The sequence below is a fragment of the Eurypyga helias genome, unplaced genomic scaffold (assembly GCF_000690775.1).
Source record: "Eurypyga helias isolate BGI_N326 unplaced genomic scaffold, ASM69077v1 scaffold3643, whole genome shotgun sequence".
In the NCBI taxonomy this organism is placed as follows: domain Eukaryota; kingdom Metazoa; phylum Chordata; class Aves; order Eurypygiformes; family Eurypygidae; genus Eurypyga; species Eurypyga helias.
In genome coordinates this window covers 15,131-34,789 of record NW_010240365.1, presented here as the reverse complement: position 1 = coordinate 34,789, position 19,659 = coordinate 15,131, and the positions used below count along the sequence as shown (strand labels likewise).

The 19,659-nt window shown below is 41.3% G+C and overlaps 1 protein-coding gene across 1 annotated transcript in view; it reads right to left on the bottom strand.

Moving 5' to 3' along the window:
- The window catches only part of LOC104507203 (probable acyl-CoA dehydrogenase 6), a gene marked incomplete at its 5' end in the record, with an annotated part of 71,961 nt that extends 52,539 nt beyond the window's left edge, over positions 1 to 19,422 (bottom strand). The window contains 2 exons of the mRNA XM_010148410.1: positions 17,510 to 17,630; positions 19,363 to 19,422. Of these exons, the coding sequence (XP_010146712.1) occupies positions 17,510 to 17,630; positions 19,363 to 19,422 (181 nt within the window). The remainder of the gene's footprint in view (positions 1 to 17,509; positions 17,631 to 19,362) is intronic.
- Positions 19,423 to 19,659: the final 237 nt, after the last annotated feature.

Here is a 19,659-nt window from a genome sequence, read left to right as displayed (position 1 = left end):
CCACTCCAGCTTTCTTGCAGGTACTGGAAGGCTGCAATAAGGTCTCCCTGGATCCTTCTCTTCTCCAGGCTGAAAAAGCCCAACTCTCTCAGCCTTTCATCATAGCAGAGGTGCTCCAGCCCTCTGATCATCTTCATGGCCTCCTCTGGACTCACTCCAACCGGTCTATATCCTTCTTATGTTGGGGCCCCAGGGCTGGATACAGTACCCCAGGTGGGGTCTCACAAGAGCAGAGCAGATGGGGAGAATCAACTCCCTCCACCTGCTGGCCATGCTTCTTCAGATGTGACGCAGGACACAGCTGGCTTTCTGGGCTGCCAGCGCACACTGGTGGCTCACGTCCAGCTTTTCATCCACCAGTACCCCCAAGTCCTTCTCCTCAGGGCTGCTCTCAATCCATTCTCCACCCAGCCTGTACTTGTGGTTGGGATTGCCCCAACCCAGGTGCAGGACCTTGCACTTGGCCTTGTTGAACTTCATGAGGTTGGCAGTGGCCCACCTCTCCAGGTCCTCCTGGATGTCATCCCTTCCCTCCAGTGTGTTGACCACACCACACAGCTTGGTGTCATCAGCAAACTTGCTGAGGGTGCACTCGATCCCACCATCTATGTTGTTGACAAAACAATACCAAACCCTCAGGAACACCACTTGTCACTGGTCTCCACATGGACATCGAGCCATTGACTGCAACTTTTTGAGTGTGACCATCCAGCCAATTCCTTATCCACTGAGCGGTCCACCCATCAAATCCATGCCTCTCTAATTTAGAGACAAGGATGCCATGGGGGACAGTGTCAAACATTTTGCACAAGTCCAGGTAGATGATGTCCATTGCTCTTCCCTTATCCACCAATGCTGTAAACCTGTTGTAGAAGGTCATCAAATTTTTCATGTTTTATGTTTCAGACACATAGTTAAACTGCTTGAAAAAAATCCTCATAGAAAGTCAAATTCACTTTGTTCCACTCTATTTCTCTGTTTCCAAACAGAAAAATGGCATTTTTCCCCTCCTTTCCATAATTTAGTGATCAGCACTAAACAAACTGTGCAATGGACAGATTCTGATCTATCACAGACAGATGCAACTGTGAAGTCCCTGGAGTCACTTACTGGTTACACAGTGCTGTGAGTCTATGGGCCAGCTCAGTTCTCCCACAGAGCAGTTTGCACAATCACTGTCAGTGAGCATGTCCATAACTGAGGACTCCTTTAGTTTCAAAAGTACCACTCAGCAGAACTCATAACAACTTTTTTTGTACATTAAAGATCTGCTGGTGACTCAAAGTTGATGATCAGTACTAGAAGACAACATTTTCAAAGACCAAATACACATCTCTTTTCTAGGAGAGAAGAAACTGGATTCTCAGTAGCAAGAAATAAATGAAAAATTGGAATAAAGTGAAATTAGCATCTTGAAATAGTTACAAAGAAAGTTTGCCAACAGGAGCAGAACATTTCCTGTTGAAATGATTCCTACTTAAAGAATTTTCCTCCTGGTATTTGTTTCCTCTTGTATTCTCCTCTCTCCACATCCTCCTCTGTGACTATGGGATTTGATGATACTCAGCTACAACCTGGGCACAGACAGGGCCATAGAATACCCAACACTCTGTTTGAAAGGAAACAAGGAGAAACTGCTTTTACTCTAGAGAGAATCTGGTTTATCTGGACATCTCATTAGTGTGGTGACTGGGAGTAAGGAGAGACCTGTCCAAAGGTAGCAAATGCAAAATACTTTCTTCTACAGGTCCATCAGCCCACAGGTTTTACAAGCACAAACTAGGACATACATTTTACACAGTTTTTCCCATGCAGAAGCATGTAAAGAGAATGTATTGTGCTCAGCTCAAATCCCACAGAGAGTCCAAAGATGCCAACACCTTCTCCCCCTTCGAAATGCAGTACTGCTACAAGCATCAGCTGCCATAACTATTTTTTTTAACAATGCAGAACCTGACGTGCAGAATAGAAGTCAGTCTCTTACTTCAAGGAGGACAGCATACAGGAGTCAAGGAAAAGAAAGCCAAAGGAGGCTTTCAACAGCTGAAAAAAATATTACATTTTACACAGTTCCTTCTTGTTCTTCCAAGCATAGCGACACTGTCCAAGCCTATCTGCCCTCCATGTTGCCAAAGGACCTGGCTAAATGAAAAATAAAAAGCAGTCTGATGTGATTTTTATTTTTCAATCACGTGCCAAGTATGACACTAGCCTTGTGCACAGGAAGCATCTGGACACACTGGAAAGAATTTCCTGACTCGCTGCAAGTGATAAGTTCAGCTAACTGCTTCTTTCCATCAGCTACAGAGAAGCAAATTGCTCCTGTGCTGCTTTCCTTAGCAGAAAAGGGGAAAATGTCTTCAGTATTCTACTTAAAGCAAAGCCCAAAAAACTATTAAAATGGATTCAGAAGTTTTTTGTTTGGGTTTGTAAACACAGACTTCCACAATACCCCAATTTAACCTAAACTGCTCAACTATAAGAGACATTTGGAAAGCAAATCCCTATTAGAATGCTGAAGGAGTAAGATAGTCTATTTATCTTCCAAAATAAAACTCCTGGAAAGGTTACTGAAGAAGAACAAACAAAAGACCAGGTAAAGGCAACACAGTATGTTACTAGTTTTAGGAAAAATATGCAATTTAATCTCTAATAAACTTTCCTCACAAAGCGAAGTCCATCTGTCTAAATTTCTCTTAAATGGCACTAGCTTTGAAGAATAAATCCATAGCATGTAGATGAATAAAAAAGCCTCAATCTTCTCATCCTTCAGGACCGTAAGGTCTTTAGTAATGCCAGAATATCTGGCCATAAAAGATAATTATTTTCCCCTCTGGCCTTGGATGGGGCTCACCACATAGCTCTCAAGTGGATAAGAACACTCAATCCTTTCTGTCAGTCTTGCAGCTGCAAAGCTCCCCACGGGTCAAGTAGGGAGAAATGTTTCAGTCAAGAAATTTGGACCTTCTTCCAAAGCTCTTCATGTCCATGTGCCATCCTCCCCCACTACACGCTGGTATCCTCACTGCCCAAGCAAAGCACCAGGGCTTCAACTTGCATCTCAGTGAAGCACTGAACTCCATGAGAGTAGCACAAACCACTCTTGTGCAGCATCTGCCATAACCAAAGGCTGAACTCTGCTCTTATGCAGGCTGACATGACCAACATCTTATACCACATCTCAGCCCAGAGGGTTGCAAATGTCGTGGATAAAATCCAGATTTCTGGCATAAAACTACAATCTGTTGTTGGGACTAAAGCTCTGACCCACTTAGATGCTAATTTACACATGCCAGACTTAGACCCCAGCACACAGAGCAGTGCTGGATGTGCTATTCAGGCGGGTATTAGTGAGCCAGTAGAGGCCACAGGGTATAAGAAGCTGAGAAATGGTATATCTACCAGCTGAGTGAGTGAGTAGCTGATGATCAGAAATATAATTACTCTCCCTGAAGTAACTGTGGATGGTCCCAACTATCTATAATTTCTGTGATTTCTCTGGGATGAGTTTCACAGGTTATACATAATGTAAAAAGGGAAAAAAAAAAATCCCTTTCAGCAGGCTTATTACTCACTGATCTTCCACTCTGCCGAGAAACCCCAGTTCTTGAATAATAAAGCGAGGGTGAGCATAACAGTCTCATTCATTTCTCACGTCATACTGAAGAGGAAGCAGAAGAAATGCTGTCTAAAGTCACCTTCAGAGATTTTAAGCCACTTAATGATGTCATAAAAAACTCAAACACTTTCCCCTGTCATATTCAAGGAAATTTTCCATTAATTCCACCCTTCGTTTCCCCATTCAGCTGTGCAAGTGAAACTAATTTGTTAATGCTTTGAGGCTCTGGGCAAGCACACGTGTTCTGTCAGCTTCGCAGGCTCAGGGAACGTACACATACACAGGTCATGGAGTTTCAAAAATCCTGGGCAAAAAAGTCCCTGCCCTTCTCCACAGCTATGCTGTGTTCCTTGCTCCTGCTTCCCAGCACTGAAGATATTTCCCAGAGGAGACTAGACCACAGAGGGGGTTTGTGGTCTTATGGGAAACAATAACAGTGCACTAGAGATGACTGAGAAACCAGCTCTTTCTAGGCTACCCCAGGAAAGGCAGAAAGGTAACAAACAGGCATGTTCTTCAGGAAATATCACTGTCCTGCAGGAAATACTCTGTCTGTCCCAAACAGTTTCCCATGCATCTGCTTGAGAAATGTAACAAAACAAACAAACAAACAACAAAAAAAGAAAAGCCTGATGCCAAAACAGAAAAGTGGTATTAAATTTCTGTGTATGTACAATTCTGGTGTTTAGAAGAACACTTTCCTTATCACAGTCCTTCACAGTTGGCCAACAGATCAAATACTTAAACAGATACTTTTTAACAACTCCTCATTCTAAAAAGGTTCCAAGCTCTTTATGTTACTGTAAAAATCCCTAGAAGATTAAGGTATGTAAAGGGTTTCTTGAGTGGAAAGAAGGAAAATCTAAAAAAAACCCCACACACATCATGAAAAGGAAGCCCGAATTAAAGCTCCATTTTTTAAAAAATTAACTGACATGCACTTTTCCTGTTTTTCTGTTTTCTTCTCTTCAAACACGGTGAAGCTGTATTGCCTCCAGAATATCATGACTTTGTAATGACTGCACAAACCCAAAACCACCTGGAATAGAAGTGTTAAACAAATCTTCACACCATCTTGCAGGTTCTTCCCCTTATCCGTTTCCTCCTGTAACCGGATGTCCCATGCCCGCGCTCCAACCTCTGCCTCAATGAACCTCTGACACGCCTCCTCCCAAGGTATCCACCATCAAGGTCAGCGCAAAATAAGGGAGACAGCTACTCAGATTTCACTGGCACCACACCGCAGAAGCAAGATGGCAGCAAACACTGCCCAGCACACCTAATCCTCCAGTCCTGCTCAGTGCTTCTCCCACCCCTAAAGACTGACACTGTTTCACAGAGCCTTGGGTGTGGTGGTCCCTATCCTTAGTTTTTTCCACTGCGTTGTGCACCCATTCCCCCTGGAGATTGCAGTGAGACCTCATCCAGTTTGCCCTTAATGTTAACTCTGTGTGTTTCTACTTAAAGATGATCTCTGCATTATTCTTTTAAAACATTTAGGAGACAAGAGAAACAAAACCTATTCTAGGACAAGCATAGGACTACCATAGGACTACCTAGGACTACCATATTAAATTTCCAGCATGACGATGCTAGTCTACAAAGAAAGCATCTTATCTAAGCAGGAGTTAAAAAACAAACCAAAACAGGAAAAAAACAAACCAAACAATTGATCCCTCAGCAGCTTCAAAAAGGCACATTTGCTTATATTCTTTTTTGGCCCTAAGAAGTGCACAAAAAAGGAAAAATCTGAAAAATATTGAGCACAAATCAAATAATTTCCTTCGCTTTCATTCAAAATCTAAGAAAAATAGCTATCAATTCATCATATCTTATCAATGTCCTCTCTGTATTGGATTACAGTTTGCAGGAAACGACGTTTGTGTTATTCTCCTTGGATATTACATTAGAAAAAACAGCAAGTGCAGGTACGTGCTATCAAGTGGCAACCAGTTCATAACCATCACTCTTAGGAACCAAAGCAATAAGACCAGACATTTAATGTATTTAAGTATATATTTAAATAAAAGGGCTAAAGGTATCTTGTGTTGTATGATCAAAGATTTGAGGAGTAGCTGACAGGCCAGGGAGCACCAGCCTTTCTGGTCAAGTCTCTGAACTGCCAGTAATATGCTGCCCATGAGAAAGTCCAAACATTTATTTTATGAAAGATTTAAAAAGACTGGATAAACTTTCATTCTAGATTTATTTCTGCTTTTAGCAAAGGGCTCTCTCAAATCCTATTTTTTTTAAAGCATAACATGTAAGCAGATACCCAAGTGCTTTGCTGAGAAGTTGTCTGCTTGGCAAACCATTTATGGTTTCTAGGAACAGGGCAATGAACCTAATTCTAAAAACTTCTCTGACCCATGAATAATTCTTATTCATGTGAAAATAAGACAAAATAATGATTACTCATTTAGTGGCGTACAGAAAATTCCAGATTAAAGAATTTTATGCATCAGGCAAGAACCCTGAGCACTAGCTGAGACAGAAAACTTGCACGTCAGACAGACAACTACCTCCTGGTAGGTCCAAGCTCCAGGCACAGCTCAGTCTGGCCACCCCTTGGGAGACTGCCAGCCCCGAGACACTGCCGAACCTCTCAGCTCCTGGTAAATGTTACAGAATTGAATAACTGCCAACAAATTTCAGAGAGATTCTGGGGAATGGGAATCTGCTTCTCCTAACAGCAGCAGAGGAGAAGCAGAGCCCACACTTCTGTGCTGTACCTATATATGTCTGACAGAGGCTATAGGGAGATAGTACAGATAACAATTACAGTGCTGTGGTTTTGAACACTAATTTACAGCTCCCCTTTCATCCAAAGGAGGCACAATGTGACACAATGTCTCTGGAGAGTATAAAAAATGATGACAAAAATGAATGTGAAAGAACAAAAAAATGTTGATCAGAATTGGTATTTGTGAATAAACAACCTGCACATACTTGAGCACTTAAAATATTACACTTATTTTGTTTATCCCCATGAATGAAACAGCAAAAAGAAGCCTGTTTAGCTAAAGAGTGAAGTGCCCTAAAAGATGACCAGGACAAGCGGTGTGTGACTGCCAAAGCTTTGAGTTCAGGAAGGTGCACTGGGGGGGGCATGGGAGTCCCCAGACCAAGCTTCACGTCTGGGTCCCAAACAGGCTGCTGTCCTCTGCCCGAGGAAACCACGTGTGCAGGGGAACTAATCCAAACCCCTCACTGACTCCACATCTCAGTGCAGGCTTCCATGCATTCAGGAGTTTCAGGCATGTATATACGAGCACCTCAAAGCAGCCTTCTCAGCACCAATCTCTGCAGCAGTGGCAATTATTTGACAGAAAAAGAAGTAAAAGTCTTCACAGTAGAAAGCTTCCCCTTTGCAGCACGTCTCCCGATTAGTGCTTACAATACCTCAGCACTGGGCTACAGCAATGTTATTTTGAAGTCTGAAAGATCTGAAATATGAACGTTGCACAGAAAGTGGGGACAGGCCTTTGAAATACATTAAAGCCAAACAACCGTGAAACATTGGGCCGAATCAACCAGATGGATATTTCTTTCTTTAAAGTTGTATAGAGGTTTAAAACAACAACAATCATTAAAAAAATTCCTTCTCTCTCTATAAAAATGTATGTATAAAACATAATTTACTGCTTATCACTACAACATATTATGCAAGAGAGACTGTTACTTTTCCTCATGGGGTATGCATTACATCTGGGCAGAACACTCGCACACGCCTGAGCCTCCAGCTCAGCCTGCACACCCCCCTTGCGAATTTACACAATCCTCAGACTTGTGAAGCACGCAGCAAATAATGCAATTCAAGTTATGAGGCACCAAACACCCGCTTGCCTCCCCACAAATAAGCCAAGCAGTTTTCTTGCACTGGTCAGATCATCCAGTCAAAAGAACAAGTTCTGAAGTTTTAAAGCAATCCTGCCTCCAACATATCTTCACTTCACAAACAATTCATGCGTTTTTAACATTTACTAATCAACTAAGAAACTGAGGGTACATACACGGATTGATTGTTTAGACTGACCACAAATCTAGAAATCAGTGCATTATTTAGACTAAGCCTATAAAAGACTTTCAACAGTGGCATCATACCAGAGGGTAGTTTCCAAATATTTCTCAAACCAGTATAAAAGACTTCAGAAGAATTTTAGAATAAACCAGTCTTTTTCATTTCCTACTTCGATTACTAAAGGATATCATGCAGTCTCTGATGGGCGTATCAGTATTACATGAGGGTAAACAAGGAAATCAAACTAGACCTAAAAGCAGTATAAACACAAGCCCTATGTCACATAACTAGATATGGTTAACTTCCAGGCTTGTTATGAGATAGTGATACCTATTCCATAAAATACAGCATGATTAAAAACCCTGCAATTTCAGTTCTCTGCCTCTTTACCTCCAAACTTATTTGTTCCAGTCCATCAAATGAGAAAGCCTCAAATGGCCATCTCTAACCTTATCTAAGTATTTAAGCCCCAAGGAGTTAAATTCTTTATATTGCTATCCTTCCCTGACATCTTTTTATTACCATGTAACATATGAAGTTATTAAACATCATGTACATTACTCATGCTGTAAGCAAGCTGCCTGTCAAATGCAGATTGACAAATACTGGGTCCATGCCTTTCTCTGTCCTCCTTTCTGGGATAAACGCCAAACAGGATTAGTGCTATCCCCAAGAGTCCAGTTTACTGCAGGGGAAGCCTTACAGTTGTGTTGCAAGGGTAAGATTCACAAAGGTGGCTGCAATGTTCGCCATCTGTCAGAAAGGGAGAAAGATATTGCCAAGACCTATTTTTCACTTGTACAAAAAGGCACTTCACTGGTATGGAGACCTCTGAACTTCCTTATAGATGCTGAAGTGACTAAGAGCTTATGCAAGATCTTCAGGGATTAGACTATTAATGATGCTTATGATTTTGTATTAAATGGGTCATTAGGATTAGAAATGTTAGATCAGAATAGGCAAACCAAACTAAACACATTTCTTGTCTTTTTCTTTCCTCATTTCTTCTTATGCAGCTACACTTGTTTTCGTTTGCACAGGCTGGACACCAGTTTCTCATCTTGCTCAAATGCTGGGGATAGAAATATTTACCCAAGAACAATGCAGTCTTACTGCAATCTTCTTAACCCTCTCTTCAAGCCAGATGTCATTCAAAGTTTGTGGTTTGATTATTGACCTGTGGGATCTAAAAGCATTGACAAGTCAACAGCTCTTCAGGGATTTTCCATGTCAACTTCACAATGACCATTTCACAATATTTTTCCCCATTTCAGCCCCAGGAAAGAAGTCAACCTTCACTCCTAGCAGTTAATAATGCAAAAGTGAGTGACTAAAGGTAAATGAAGCCTACATTTCACAAAGATGATTTTCCCACACTCTCCACACTTGGTGTACTGATGTGTCTCAAAGCATAAAAGGTGTATTTATACCATTTACACCTTCTAGAAAGCTTTCTGATTATGCCATCTGGGCATATCAGAGATGTCAAGAATCTAGCATTAGACTTTTGAGACTGGGAAAAGACAGTTATGTGTAAATTAAGAGACTTATAATACCAAGGTTATTTTAGTATAAGATCATTCCTTGGCCCAAGCTTTGTCAGGAGATAGTCTTGTCATTTGATCCACAGAAATATAAGGATAAACTCAATTCCTTTAATGGAAACTCCCAAGCAGTACATTTTACTTGATAATGTCTCAACCCCTATATTTTTTCCAGGTCTTATATTTCATATTTCTTTAATTTAATCAGCTGCTCTCTTTAGTGTGTACTCTTTTCCTGTTCACAAGTTTGAGATTGAGAACATCAAACTTTTTACCAAATTTGCATCTTCAAAAATATGCAAAACCTAATAATTTCTACAAGACTGAAGGAAATGCAAATCAAGGTTATATACAGACACCTTCAGAAGCATGGAAACAGGAAGAAAACAAAAACAAAAACACCCCACAAAAGGATAAAATAAAGAAGTCACAAATGTTAATTGAAGTATTCAAATCAATTTAAGAGTGTTTAGCCCACAGCTCCTGTAACAGGTTGATCTCCAAATAAATGATCACAAGACACTACTAAGAGTCTTGATTGCTTCTTCTCATGTTTTATCATGAAGTTATGTCAAGAAATACCATCTGGCTTTTGGTCCAGTTCAGTGCCAACTAGTCAAATGAGTTCCCTGGACCTCAGAGCAGTATGCAGGTCCTCTATAAAGAAATGAGAAGTAAGAAAACTATTCTTGTTGCAACTTCAACATTAGGGAGAAAACTCTAGTTAGTTATGAGATTTGTCTGTTCTGAAGTTTGAGCACATAAATAAGACAGAACTTGTTAGGCAGTAGATAAGACCACCATTTGGATTCTGGAAACCGAGGTTCTTACTCTGACACCATTTCAGCGTGACCTTCCAACAATATCACAGCTGTATTTTTACTTTTCCTCCCTGGATTTTCCATTTTTATTTCTGGACTGCATTCCCCAAGGATACATACTTGGTATGTGAATACATACAGTTTTATGCAACCTTGAAACTTCATTAGCAAGCCTCATACAAGGCAGCAAAGTTGGCACATGCTTAACCTAAAATCAAGTACAAGAGAGAAGGATGGACTGTCCTGCACTACCTGGAGCACAGGATGGAACAGGGACAGCTATCGGTCTCTTAGCTACAACCAGAGATTAAGTGCTCCTAGTCAACCTCAAAACACCACATGGATCTGCCAGTTTGCGTGAAGCCTGTGATACACAGAAGCAAATTTGGCACAACAGCTATGCCGTGAGAGAAGTAAGCATCAAGAGCTGAAGTGCTTAACTGCATGTACGTAGCTCTGCATTTTTTGCCAGTTCGAAACTTCTAACTTCTTCCAGGAATGAGGCATTTTTAATTTATTTCACAATACCGTTTTGACAGAACCTGCAACTACCAGTGGTACACACACCAGATTTCAAAAATTGCTAATCTGTCCTTGAAGTATTGGTATTTGCATACCAGTATCAGATGATTTACTGCTGTGTCCTTTCATTACAAGTCACAAGAGTGAGGATTTGCCTTATCTGAAGTACAAAAGCAGAATCCCAGGAACTAATCCGATCCCCCTATCAACACCACATTTAAAGGAAGATTATCTCTTCCAGAAAAGACTCACTGTCCTTCAGCAAGTCTGTTCTCTGCTGGGTGTTTCTATAAAACTGCTGTTGATAGCTGAACAAGCTATTCCCAGAGGTACTGCTGCAGTTCCCAGCCAGCCACAAAGAATAAAGCACTCATATTTCCAAGTCATGTGCAGAGTCAAGAAAAAACAAAGATGAATGCAACTGCTCATTTCCTTGTCTGATCAAAATTATCTGATGATCTGTGAAGTGTGGCAAACTAACTCTCTCCTCCTTACCATTTTCAATTGCATTTCATCCTGCACTTGCAAGACACTAGATGGGATTTGAATTGTCAGAATTTCACAAGAGGGGAGGGGAAAAAAAATTCTCACCCACGCAGAACTTGTACCTACACATATAAAAGCCTGTTTCTCTGAGATTTCAATCCAATCCACCAAATTAAGATCAGATAAGCACCTGCAATTTCTTATACTTACCTGATCGAGGTCTCAAACCCACTGCCATCCATCACTAACTTAATGACTAATTTTGGTCTATTGTTTCTTAGAGGCTTATCAAGATTATTTCTTGATTGCAAACCAGTTATATCTCATAGCTGGTAAACATTTCAGACTGCTGATATACTGACTTACTGGTACCGGAAAATGTGGCACAATGGCTTCTCTCTCAAACTTTTGGAGTGCAACTATTACTAACTAGGTAAGTAAGAATGAGATCAAGCAATTAGTTCAGCTGGCTATGTTTAAGTCTACTACACCAAGCACAAGCATTGCAGCTAGACTGCTCCTGCCATACAGAAACGGTTCTGGGCAAATGAATTCTCTTCAGACAAATATATGCCTTTTAGCCTCCATCCATAGATAGACCTGAAAAGGTTTGTTTCAGTTACTGTCTTAGAGGCCATAAACCCTTGTTTCACCTGAACTGCTAAGTCCCCTTCTAGTGACAGAACTCACTGCTCCTCAGAGGTCCTTCTTTTGATCATTCCATATAACAACAAGGCTTAGTATTACCGAAAGGGGGAAAAAAAAGGGGTGGGGTGGGGAAGAAACGAAAAAGAGAAAAAACCCACCCTCTTTCCGAGTGACTCTCCACTACCAAACTCTCATTTTACCAAAGAAATACACACTTATGAAGAAAAAACCCTTAATCTTAGAGGATAGTCTAGATCTATATTCCCACATTCAACACACAGACACTTGGAATAAACAGGCTTTCTTAAGGAAAGATATTGCATCACTTTCCAAATGCAGTGCAATCAATCATATGAAACATTTGTTTTGTTTCATCAGATGCTTTTCTTTCTCAAGTGACAAGAACGTACTGCTTACTTTCTCCAGTCCCACGTTCATAGAATCGTTTAGGTTGGAAAAGACCTTTAAGATCAAGTCCAACCATGAACCCAGCACTGCCAAGTTCACCACTAAACCACATCCTTGGGCACCACATCTACATGGCTTTAGAAAACCTCCAGGGATGGGGACTTGACCACTTCCCTGGGCAGCTTGTTCCAATGCTTGACAACCCTTTTGGTGAAGAAAGTTTTCCTAATATCCAGTCTAAACCTGCCCTGGTGCAACTTGAGGCCACTTCCTCTTGTCCTACCACTCATCACTTGGGAATAGAGACTGACACCCACCTCTCTCTAACCTCCTTTCAGGTAGTTGTAAGAGAGCAATAAGGTCTCCCCTGGGTCTCCTCTTCTCCAGATTAAATAACCCCAGTTCCCTCAGCCACTCCTCAGAAGATTTGTTCTCCAGACCCTCCACCAGCTTTGTTGCCCTTCTCTGGACACACTCCAGCACCTCAAGGTCCTTCTTGTAGTGAGGGGTCCAAAACTGAACACAGAATCCAAAGTGCAGCCTCACCAGTGCCCAGTACAAGGGGACAATCCCTTTCCTGGTCCTGCTGGCCACACTGTTCCTGATGCAGGCCAGGATGCCACTGGCCTTCTTGGCCACCTGGGCACCCTGCTGGCTCATATTCTTCTAGCTGTTGACCAACTGTCCCAGGTCCTTTTCCACTAGGCAACTTTCCAGCCACTCATCCCCAAGCCTGTAGCATTGCATGGGGTTGTTGTGGCCCAGGCGAAGGACCTGGTTCTTGGCCTTGTTGAACCTCATACAATTGGCCTCAGCCCATCAATCCAGCCTGTCCATATCCCTCTGCAGAGCCTTCCTGCCCTCAAGCAGATCATCACTCCCACCCAACTTGGTGTCATCTGCAAACTTAGTGAAGGTGCACTCGATCCTCTTGTCCAGATCACTGATAAAGATACTGAACAAAACTGGCCCCAGTACTGAGCACTGGGGAACACCACTTCTGACCATAAAGATTTTATTTCTCACAGAATGCCCAGCCTTCCTGCACTTCTTTGCCCATCAGGGCTGCCTCCCAAGGGATTCTGTCACCCAATCTCCTAAATAGGCCAAACTCTTCCCTCTGGAAGTCCAAGGTGGCAGTTCTGCTGGCCCCCCTCCTTACTTCTCTGAGAATCGAAAACTCGATTCATTTCATGATCACTATGTCCAAAACATTGTGTTCTCTGTTCACAAACAACAGGTCCAGTGGGGCAACTTCCCTAGTTGGCACCCTCACCAGCTGTGTCTAGGAATTATCATCTTTCACACACTCCAGGAACCTCCTGGACGGTTTCCTCTCAGCTGTGTTGTATTTCCAGCAGACACCCTGTAAGTTGAAGTGCCCCACAAGAACAAGGGCTAGCGATGGTGAGATTACTCCCAGCTGCTTATAGAATTTCATCTGCCTCTTCATCGTGGTCGGGTGGCCTATAACAGACTCCCACTATCATATCTGCTTTGTTGGCCTTCCCCTGATTCTTACCCATAAACACTCAACCCTATCATCACCATCATTAAGCTCCACACAGTCAAAACATTCCCTAACGTTCAGGGCTACCCTATACTTTCCTGACATATTTAAGAACATATTTCTGCAAGTGCACTGCTAAGTGTGTGACAAACAACTGAAGGCTACTGTTTGGACCTACATGTCATAATTCTTTCTACATGCTAATGCATTCTGCTAAATATTCCTATAGGACTGCCAGTGAAAACACTAAGGAAATACCAACACCAGGCGTCATTATTACTCGTGTCTCACAGTGATCCTATGTGAATCCTGTGTAGGAGAGCAGACATTGCCCTCTTACAATCCTTTTTCTCCCCTCCTCTTTCCAAGTCTTTACAGGAGGATTCCTGTACTTTTTCATCAGCTGATAAAAACAATTTTTAATTATCTCCGCCTGCATACACAGGCACACAACAGTACATTTTGTGCCTGTGTCTTTGGCAACACATCCTAAAATTTAGCAATAGACACTGCTTTGATTCATAAACCATAAGATCACAAATGGCCACATAGATATTTTCAGCTTTTACTCCAATATCTCATCTAATCTGCACATAAAACACTCCAAAGAATAAGTCTTACCCAATTCCCTTAGCAAAACAGACAATGGCCAACTACCAAGACTGTTTAAAATATTTTTGCTGCCTACCCTAATATTTTCTGCCTTTAGTTTTGGGACTGTCAGTACCTCAACAGCCCAGAAACTTTATAATTTGAGGCGAAACACACAGTAAACCTAAATGAAGAATAATAAATATATAGAGATGTTATTGGGGTTTTTTTCCCCTCAAACTGAATACTTTAGGCTGAACTGAGTGATTCTGTAACATGTTTTGCATAGAGCAAAAAGTCACTTTCTATGCATAAATAACGTTCACTTTTTCAGCATGTATTTTACTAGTAGGAAGAATTTCCTAATAGAACACCACACACTTTTTCCCCAAAGAAAATCAGCATATGCACTATTTTTTTTAATCATGTGAAGAATACCAGAGCAGAGAAATCTTTCTCTGGCAAGGACTGACCAGACAGTGTAGTAAGTTAAATCCAGTGATCATCTTAAGGATTCTCCAGTTATGGGTACATGGCTGGGCCTTAACCACAGTGTTTATGTGACCCCCCCAGCTAAGATCCTGTACTCCTGTATGACAGCCAATATTCACTACATTCGTAAACAACTGAAAAAATATATAGGAAAAACACTGCCAAGTTTGTAGCCCACAACTTCTTATGGTGGGAAACGATGGAGCCTTTGCCATTCTAATAGTGTCCCAAATCAGGTCTCCACACAGACAAAGTTCCCAGTGATAAGGGACATAAGTAGGGCACGTTCTTTTAAAAGTCTGAGTCCCATTAAGCTGCTCATTGTTCATAAAGGGAATGGTGTTTATACAGGAAAAAGTCCAGTTTCAACAAAACTGAGTTCCAACAGATGTTTCCTTCTATCTAAGCAAAACAAGTTTGTGACCTGTTTCTGCCCAATCAGAAAGCTTCAAAATTAATTTTACAGGGCAAAAAAACCCCACCCTGTACTCCACAGAATGACCTTGGGGGAAAAAAAAAAAAAATCAGAAAAACTTATATTTCACAATTGCAGCTGCTACTAAAGTGAATTAATCTGAATATTTCAGTCTTTAAAAAGAATGCTTTATGATCTGGGTTTGAAGGGATAAAACAACATAATTATAATTTTGGTTTGTACTGGAAAGAGAAAGTAGGGCAGGTTGTTACTCACACAGCTCTTCATTGCAACTGCTTTCCTCAAACCAATTTAACATCTTTTGTCCAGACCTCCCCCAACATCCCTCCAAAGCTCTCGGCTGCTTTTGGTTTCCTCCAATCTCTTAAGACCTCTCTTCCTCTGCACACAACCGTTAAATAATAGAAGTGTCTGAGCAGAGTATAAAAGTTATATCCCTTAATTTTATTTAAAATTACTACTACCAGTACACACTAATCATACAGTAAGCATAAGCACTTTGTAGAAGTGTAGAAGATAAAGAATTTCAGGCTTTGCCAAAGTCCTGCTGTTGAGACTGTGCTGTTACACACCTGTTTCACTTAGCATCACGAGAAAGTTCCATGGATTTCAGGATGTACCGGATGGTATTATACCATTACAGAGCAAAGCCATTTTTGCTTGGATTCTGCTGTACAGGCACCATCTTCCAGGACGTTGGCACATTTTCTGTACCCAACAATACCTTGCTCCAGAAGATGAACTGAGATGGACCACGTGTTGCTGAGAATTTTATAAAATAGAGGCCCAATGGATTAGATTAACAGCTAGATAGAAGTTTCAACACCAAAGCTAAAATATTCTTTGTGTGACAAGTGTAGTCGGTGCATGCAACCTTCTATGCCCATCTTTACCTTCACAAGTCCCTTCTTCCCCAGATTCACTCCAGTTATTTCTGGTTGTAGTTATTTTTTAAGCATTATACAAAGTTCAAACCTCCACAGTGTTTCATGTGCAGCACGCTTAGCACTGAGGTTCCTTACCCCAGCCAAGGCCTCCACATGTCCTGAGATGAATATAACAGGATGGGACTGTAATCTGGCAGCAATGCAATGCACCATTATTGCAACCATCACGAATATTAGCAGTGTGAAGGACATCCCACTGAGACACATTTCAAATCTGCCTATCAAACAATTATAGCAGAAGGTACAGCAGAAGGTTTTCTCCCTCCCCCAGTAATCTTATTTGTCCTTTAAATAAATCTTAAGTATAATCTCAAACTGTCAGCATTTTTGTAAAGAAATTCAGCTCTGACCTAATTGGATTTGTCAGACAATCACAGCTAAACAGTTCTGTGAGCTCCAACAGCTGAACAGCTAGAGAATAAGCTTTCCACATTGCAATGTGTAAGAATATGAAAGTGCATTTCAAGAGGAAAAATTTCCTCTGATAGTGGTAAAAAGACATGATTTGTTCCACAGTTCAAACCCTGTCCCTTAGCAACATAATGATGTGGTGTGGCATAACTAAGGTTGTGTGAGTAGCTCCATATAGATGATTATCTGCAGTTAACTGTTCAAACATTGTAACTTCAGGCTGCTCTGAATTCACCATGATTGCTAAAGGTTTGCCTATGCAAACTTGCTTTCATTTTAAACTTTTTAAACACAGACAACGCAGGGGAAAAAAACCCAGAGATCTCCGACAGGAACACATAACAGTAGCAGTTGAAAATAAAAGTAGTATACATTACATTGCATAGAAATAAAAGAGAAAGGGGAATATGTATTTTAGCTGAAGAGGGGAAACACCTCCTATTCCTGTGGACTTCTTGATTTTTTTCCTCACCAATACATATATATGTACACATGAAGCTTGCTCTGTTATTGCTGTGTGTATCATCAGCTTCTAGTTCTGTACATGCTTCTGTGCGCTGGAATAGTGCATGTTAAAGACATCCTAGGATATAATGGCCTAAACCCCACAGAAACCTCATCCTCTAAATGGCAAAACAGAATACATTACAATCATGTAGAGGTTACAGGTTAAGTAATTATAAATGGCCACTTTCAGTGCCTTCAAATCATGGTTCCTTCAATGATTGATATTATTCTGTATGTGTCCAGATCCAGAAGAAAAGTCATTTTACAGATTGTTATTTTAAGGTCAGTGAAATGAGTGTCACCTTGATTTTCAACATACAGTCACACAGGTTTTTAATATTTATATTTAGAAGAATATAAACTTGAGCAGTCAGCAACGTTATTTTCTGTATTTGCACAGTTGGTAACCAGCATGTCTGTAACTGAGGAATGTAAGCAAATTTTGCATTGAATTCCAAACCATGTTTTGATCTGAGGCAAAAAGCGATTTGAAATAATGTAAGGAGTCTACCAACACCAATACTCAGGAGTCATACACTCTCCTACCTGTTGGCTTATCCACACCAAGGAATCCAGCCTGTCCCAGGATTTTAAATACTTTATGTGCTGGGAACTGTCCTTCTTCTTCCCACTTGTCCACAAAGGGATTAATCTCCTTGTCGATGATCTAGATTTGAAAAACAAATTTTAAAAGTTATTAACATAGACATGCCTAGAGACACCTTTAACTACTTTTGTCTAAAAATTTCAATGTTAAAAAAAAATGTACAGGGAAAATTTTGAAAGTACATTAATTTTCTTACTTCCTGTTGGACATCCTTATTCTCTACCCACTCACAACCATTACAATAGATGCTATGAGGCAAATATAAATAATTATTTTAACAATTACAACTATTACAAGAGGAAGTCATCTGGGCTGGTTTAAGCCTCTCCAAGACTTAAGAAAATGGCAGTTCCCCCTCACCATCTGTTGCCTTTTTGGGTACAGTTTCTAGAAAGTGACAGGAAGGGAAGTCTGGATTATCCTCAGAGGGACCTTGCCAAAGAAGGTTGATGATCTATTCACAGTGATCACACACACTATTCAAGACAGGCAAGTAGGAGAGACCTCATTTCCTCTCCCTTTGCCTGAAATGCTGTCAAGGTCATCAGTGCAGTTCAGAGCACTGTGTCCAGTCTGCATTTAGACCTCCCTAGGATCTGACAAAACATGTACTAGAAAAGTCTGGTGTTCTTCCAGATTTTATAGCATTTCCACGTCTAGTTCCTGGACAACTCATAAACAGGGCTATTGCTGCACACCTTCCAAAATACAATGTCCTAACCTGCCTGGCTACTGCCCTTTTTCTGATCAGGTTGCTGTCCTCCCATCCAGCTGTTGCAAGCAAAACACATCTGGAGCCACTCAGTCCAGTAACACTTTCAGGGCTGGACATCTCTCCCCTCAAATTCCCAGATTTCCATGGCCATGGGAAGGGAGCAAAACGGGCAATCTGCCGTTTTGCAGCTGACTTCTAATCCCAGCAGTAACTCCTGAGCAGAGATGACTCCATGCCAAACAGCCCCACACCACATGGTGCCCCGGGCGTTTGCACTTCTGCCGCCTTGTTCTTGCTCCCCAGGCCTACCAACCCAGCATCAGGCAGACGGGGTTTCAATAGCCCTCAAAAGGAGTCAGTTGGATAGTGCCCACCCCTATCTACCTCCACAAGCCAAACCTGTGCCACCAAGTGCACCTGGGTCAGCATGCACAAGGGGGTCCAAACACAAAACAGAAAAGCCATCCTCTTTCCCCCAAACCAACCTTACCAAAACAAACAGCAATTCCCAACAGAAAGTTAGTATCTTTAATCCATTACAACAATTTTGCTGCTACACTGTTTTACAAAGAGAGTTGCACTATTCTTTTAAGAACTCACTCTGCTCAGTCTTTGCTCCACACTAAATAAACAAGTCCTGTGGTGCTAACTATTTCTTGTGCCGGAAATAGACTCCTCTCCATCCCAAACTGCTGTGCTCATGAGACCCTGCGGAGCCTTCTCCTGAGCTATTTATTGCACATTCTTCAGAGAATTTCAGCCCATATATGGCTGCTTTCTGCTTCCCAGTTGGCCACAGAAAGAAGGATACTTCATTGTTGGTAACAGAAAAAACACATTTTCGCTTGTCTCACCAAATTTTGAGAAACGTATATACTGAATGTTCGACTCAATCAGTAATTATCATCTCTCTCCCTCTCTTCTACTGAATAATGTAGGCCTCATGATCAATAGTAACAAAATACTCACCAGGAAACTATCTGGGACAGCCCATACTTAACATCTATATTACCATATCCTAGATGCTCAGATTCTAGAACCCTGACCCGTTATGTTGAGTTACAGGTGGTGAAACACCTTTTTGATTGATTGTAAGAACATCTGGTAATGCTCACCTGGTAACACCCAGGGAAATGCCTGAAAAAGGTTATGAAGTACGTACAGAAAGTTATCCCAGTGTTTTGATGGATCTTGGCAAAACTATGAAGTGAATGTACTAATAGAGTTTTGTGCTTGTTATGGCTGGTACCCAGCCAAGCATTTCACAGCCTACATCAAAGCTACCTTTGATATTAAACAGAGCCAGAAGAATGACTAAGGCATGAAAAAAGTTGTTTGATTCCTGAGGACTAGAACCTGCTCGCTCCTGTGCCT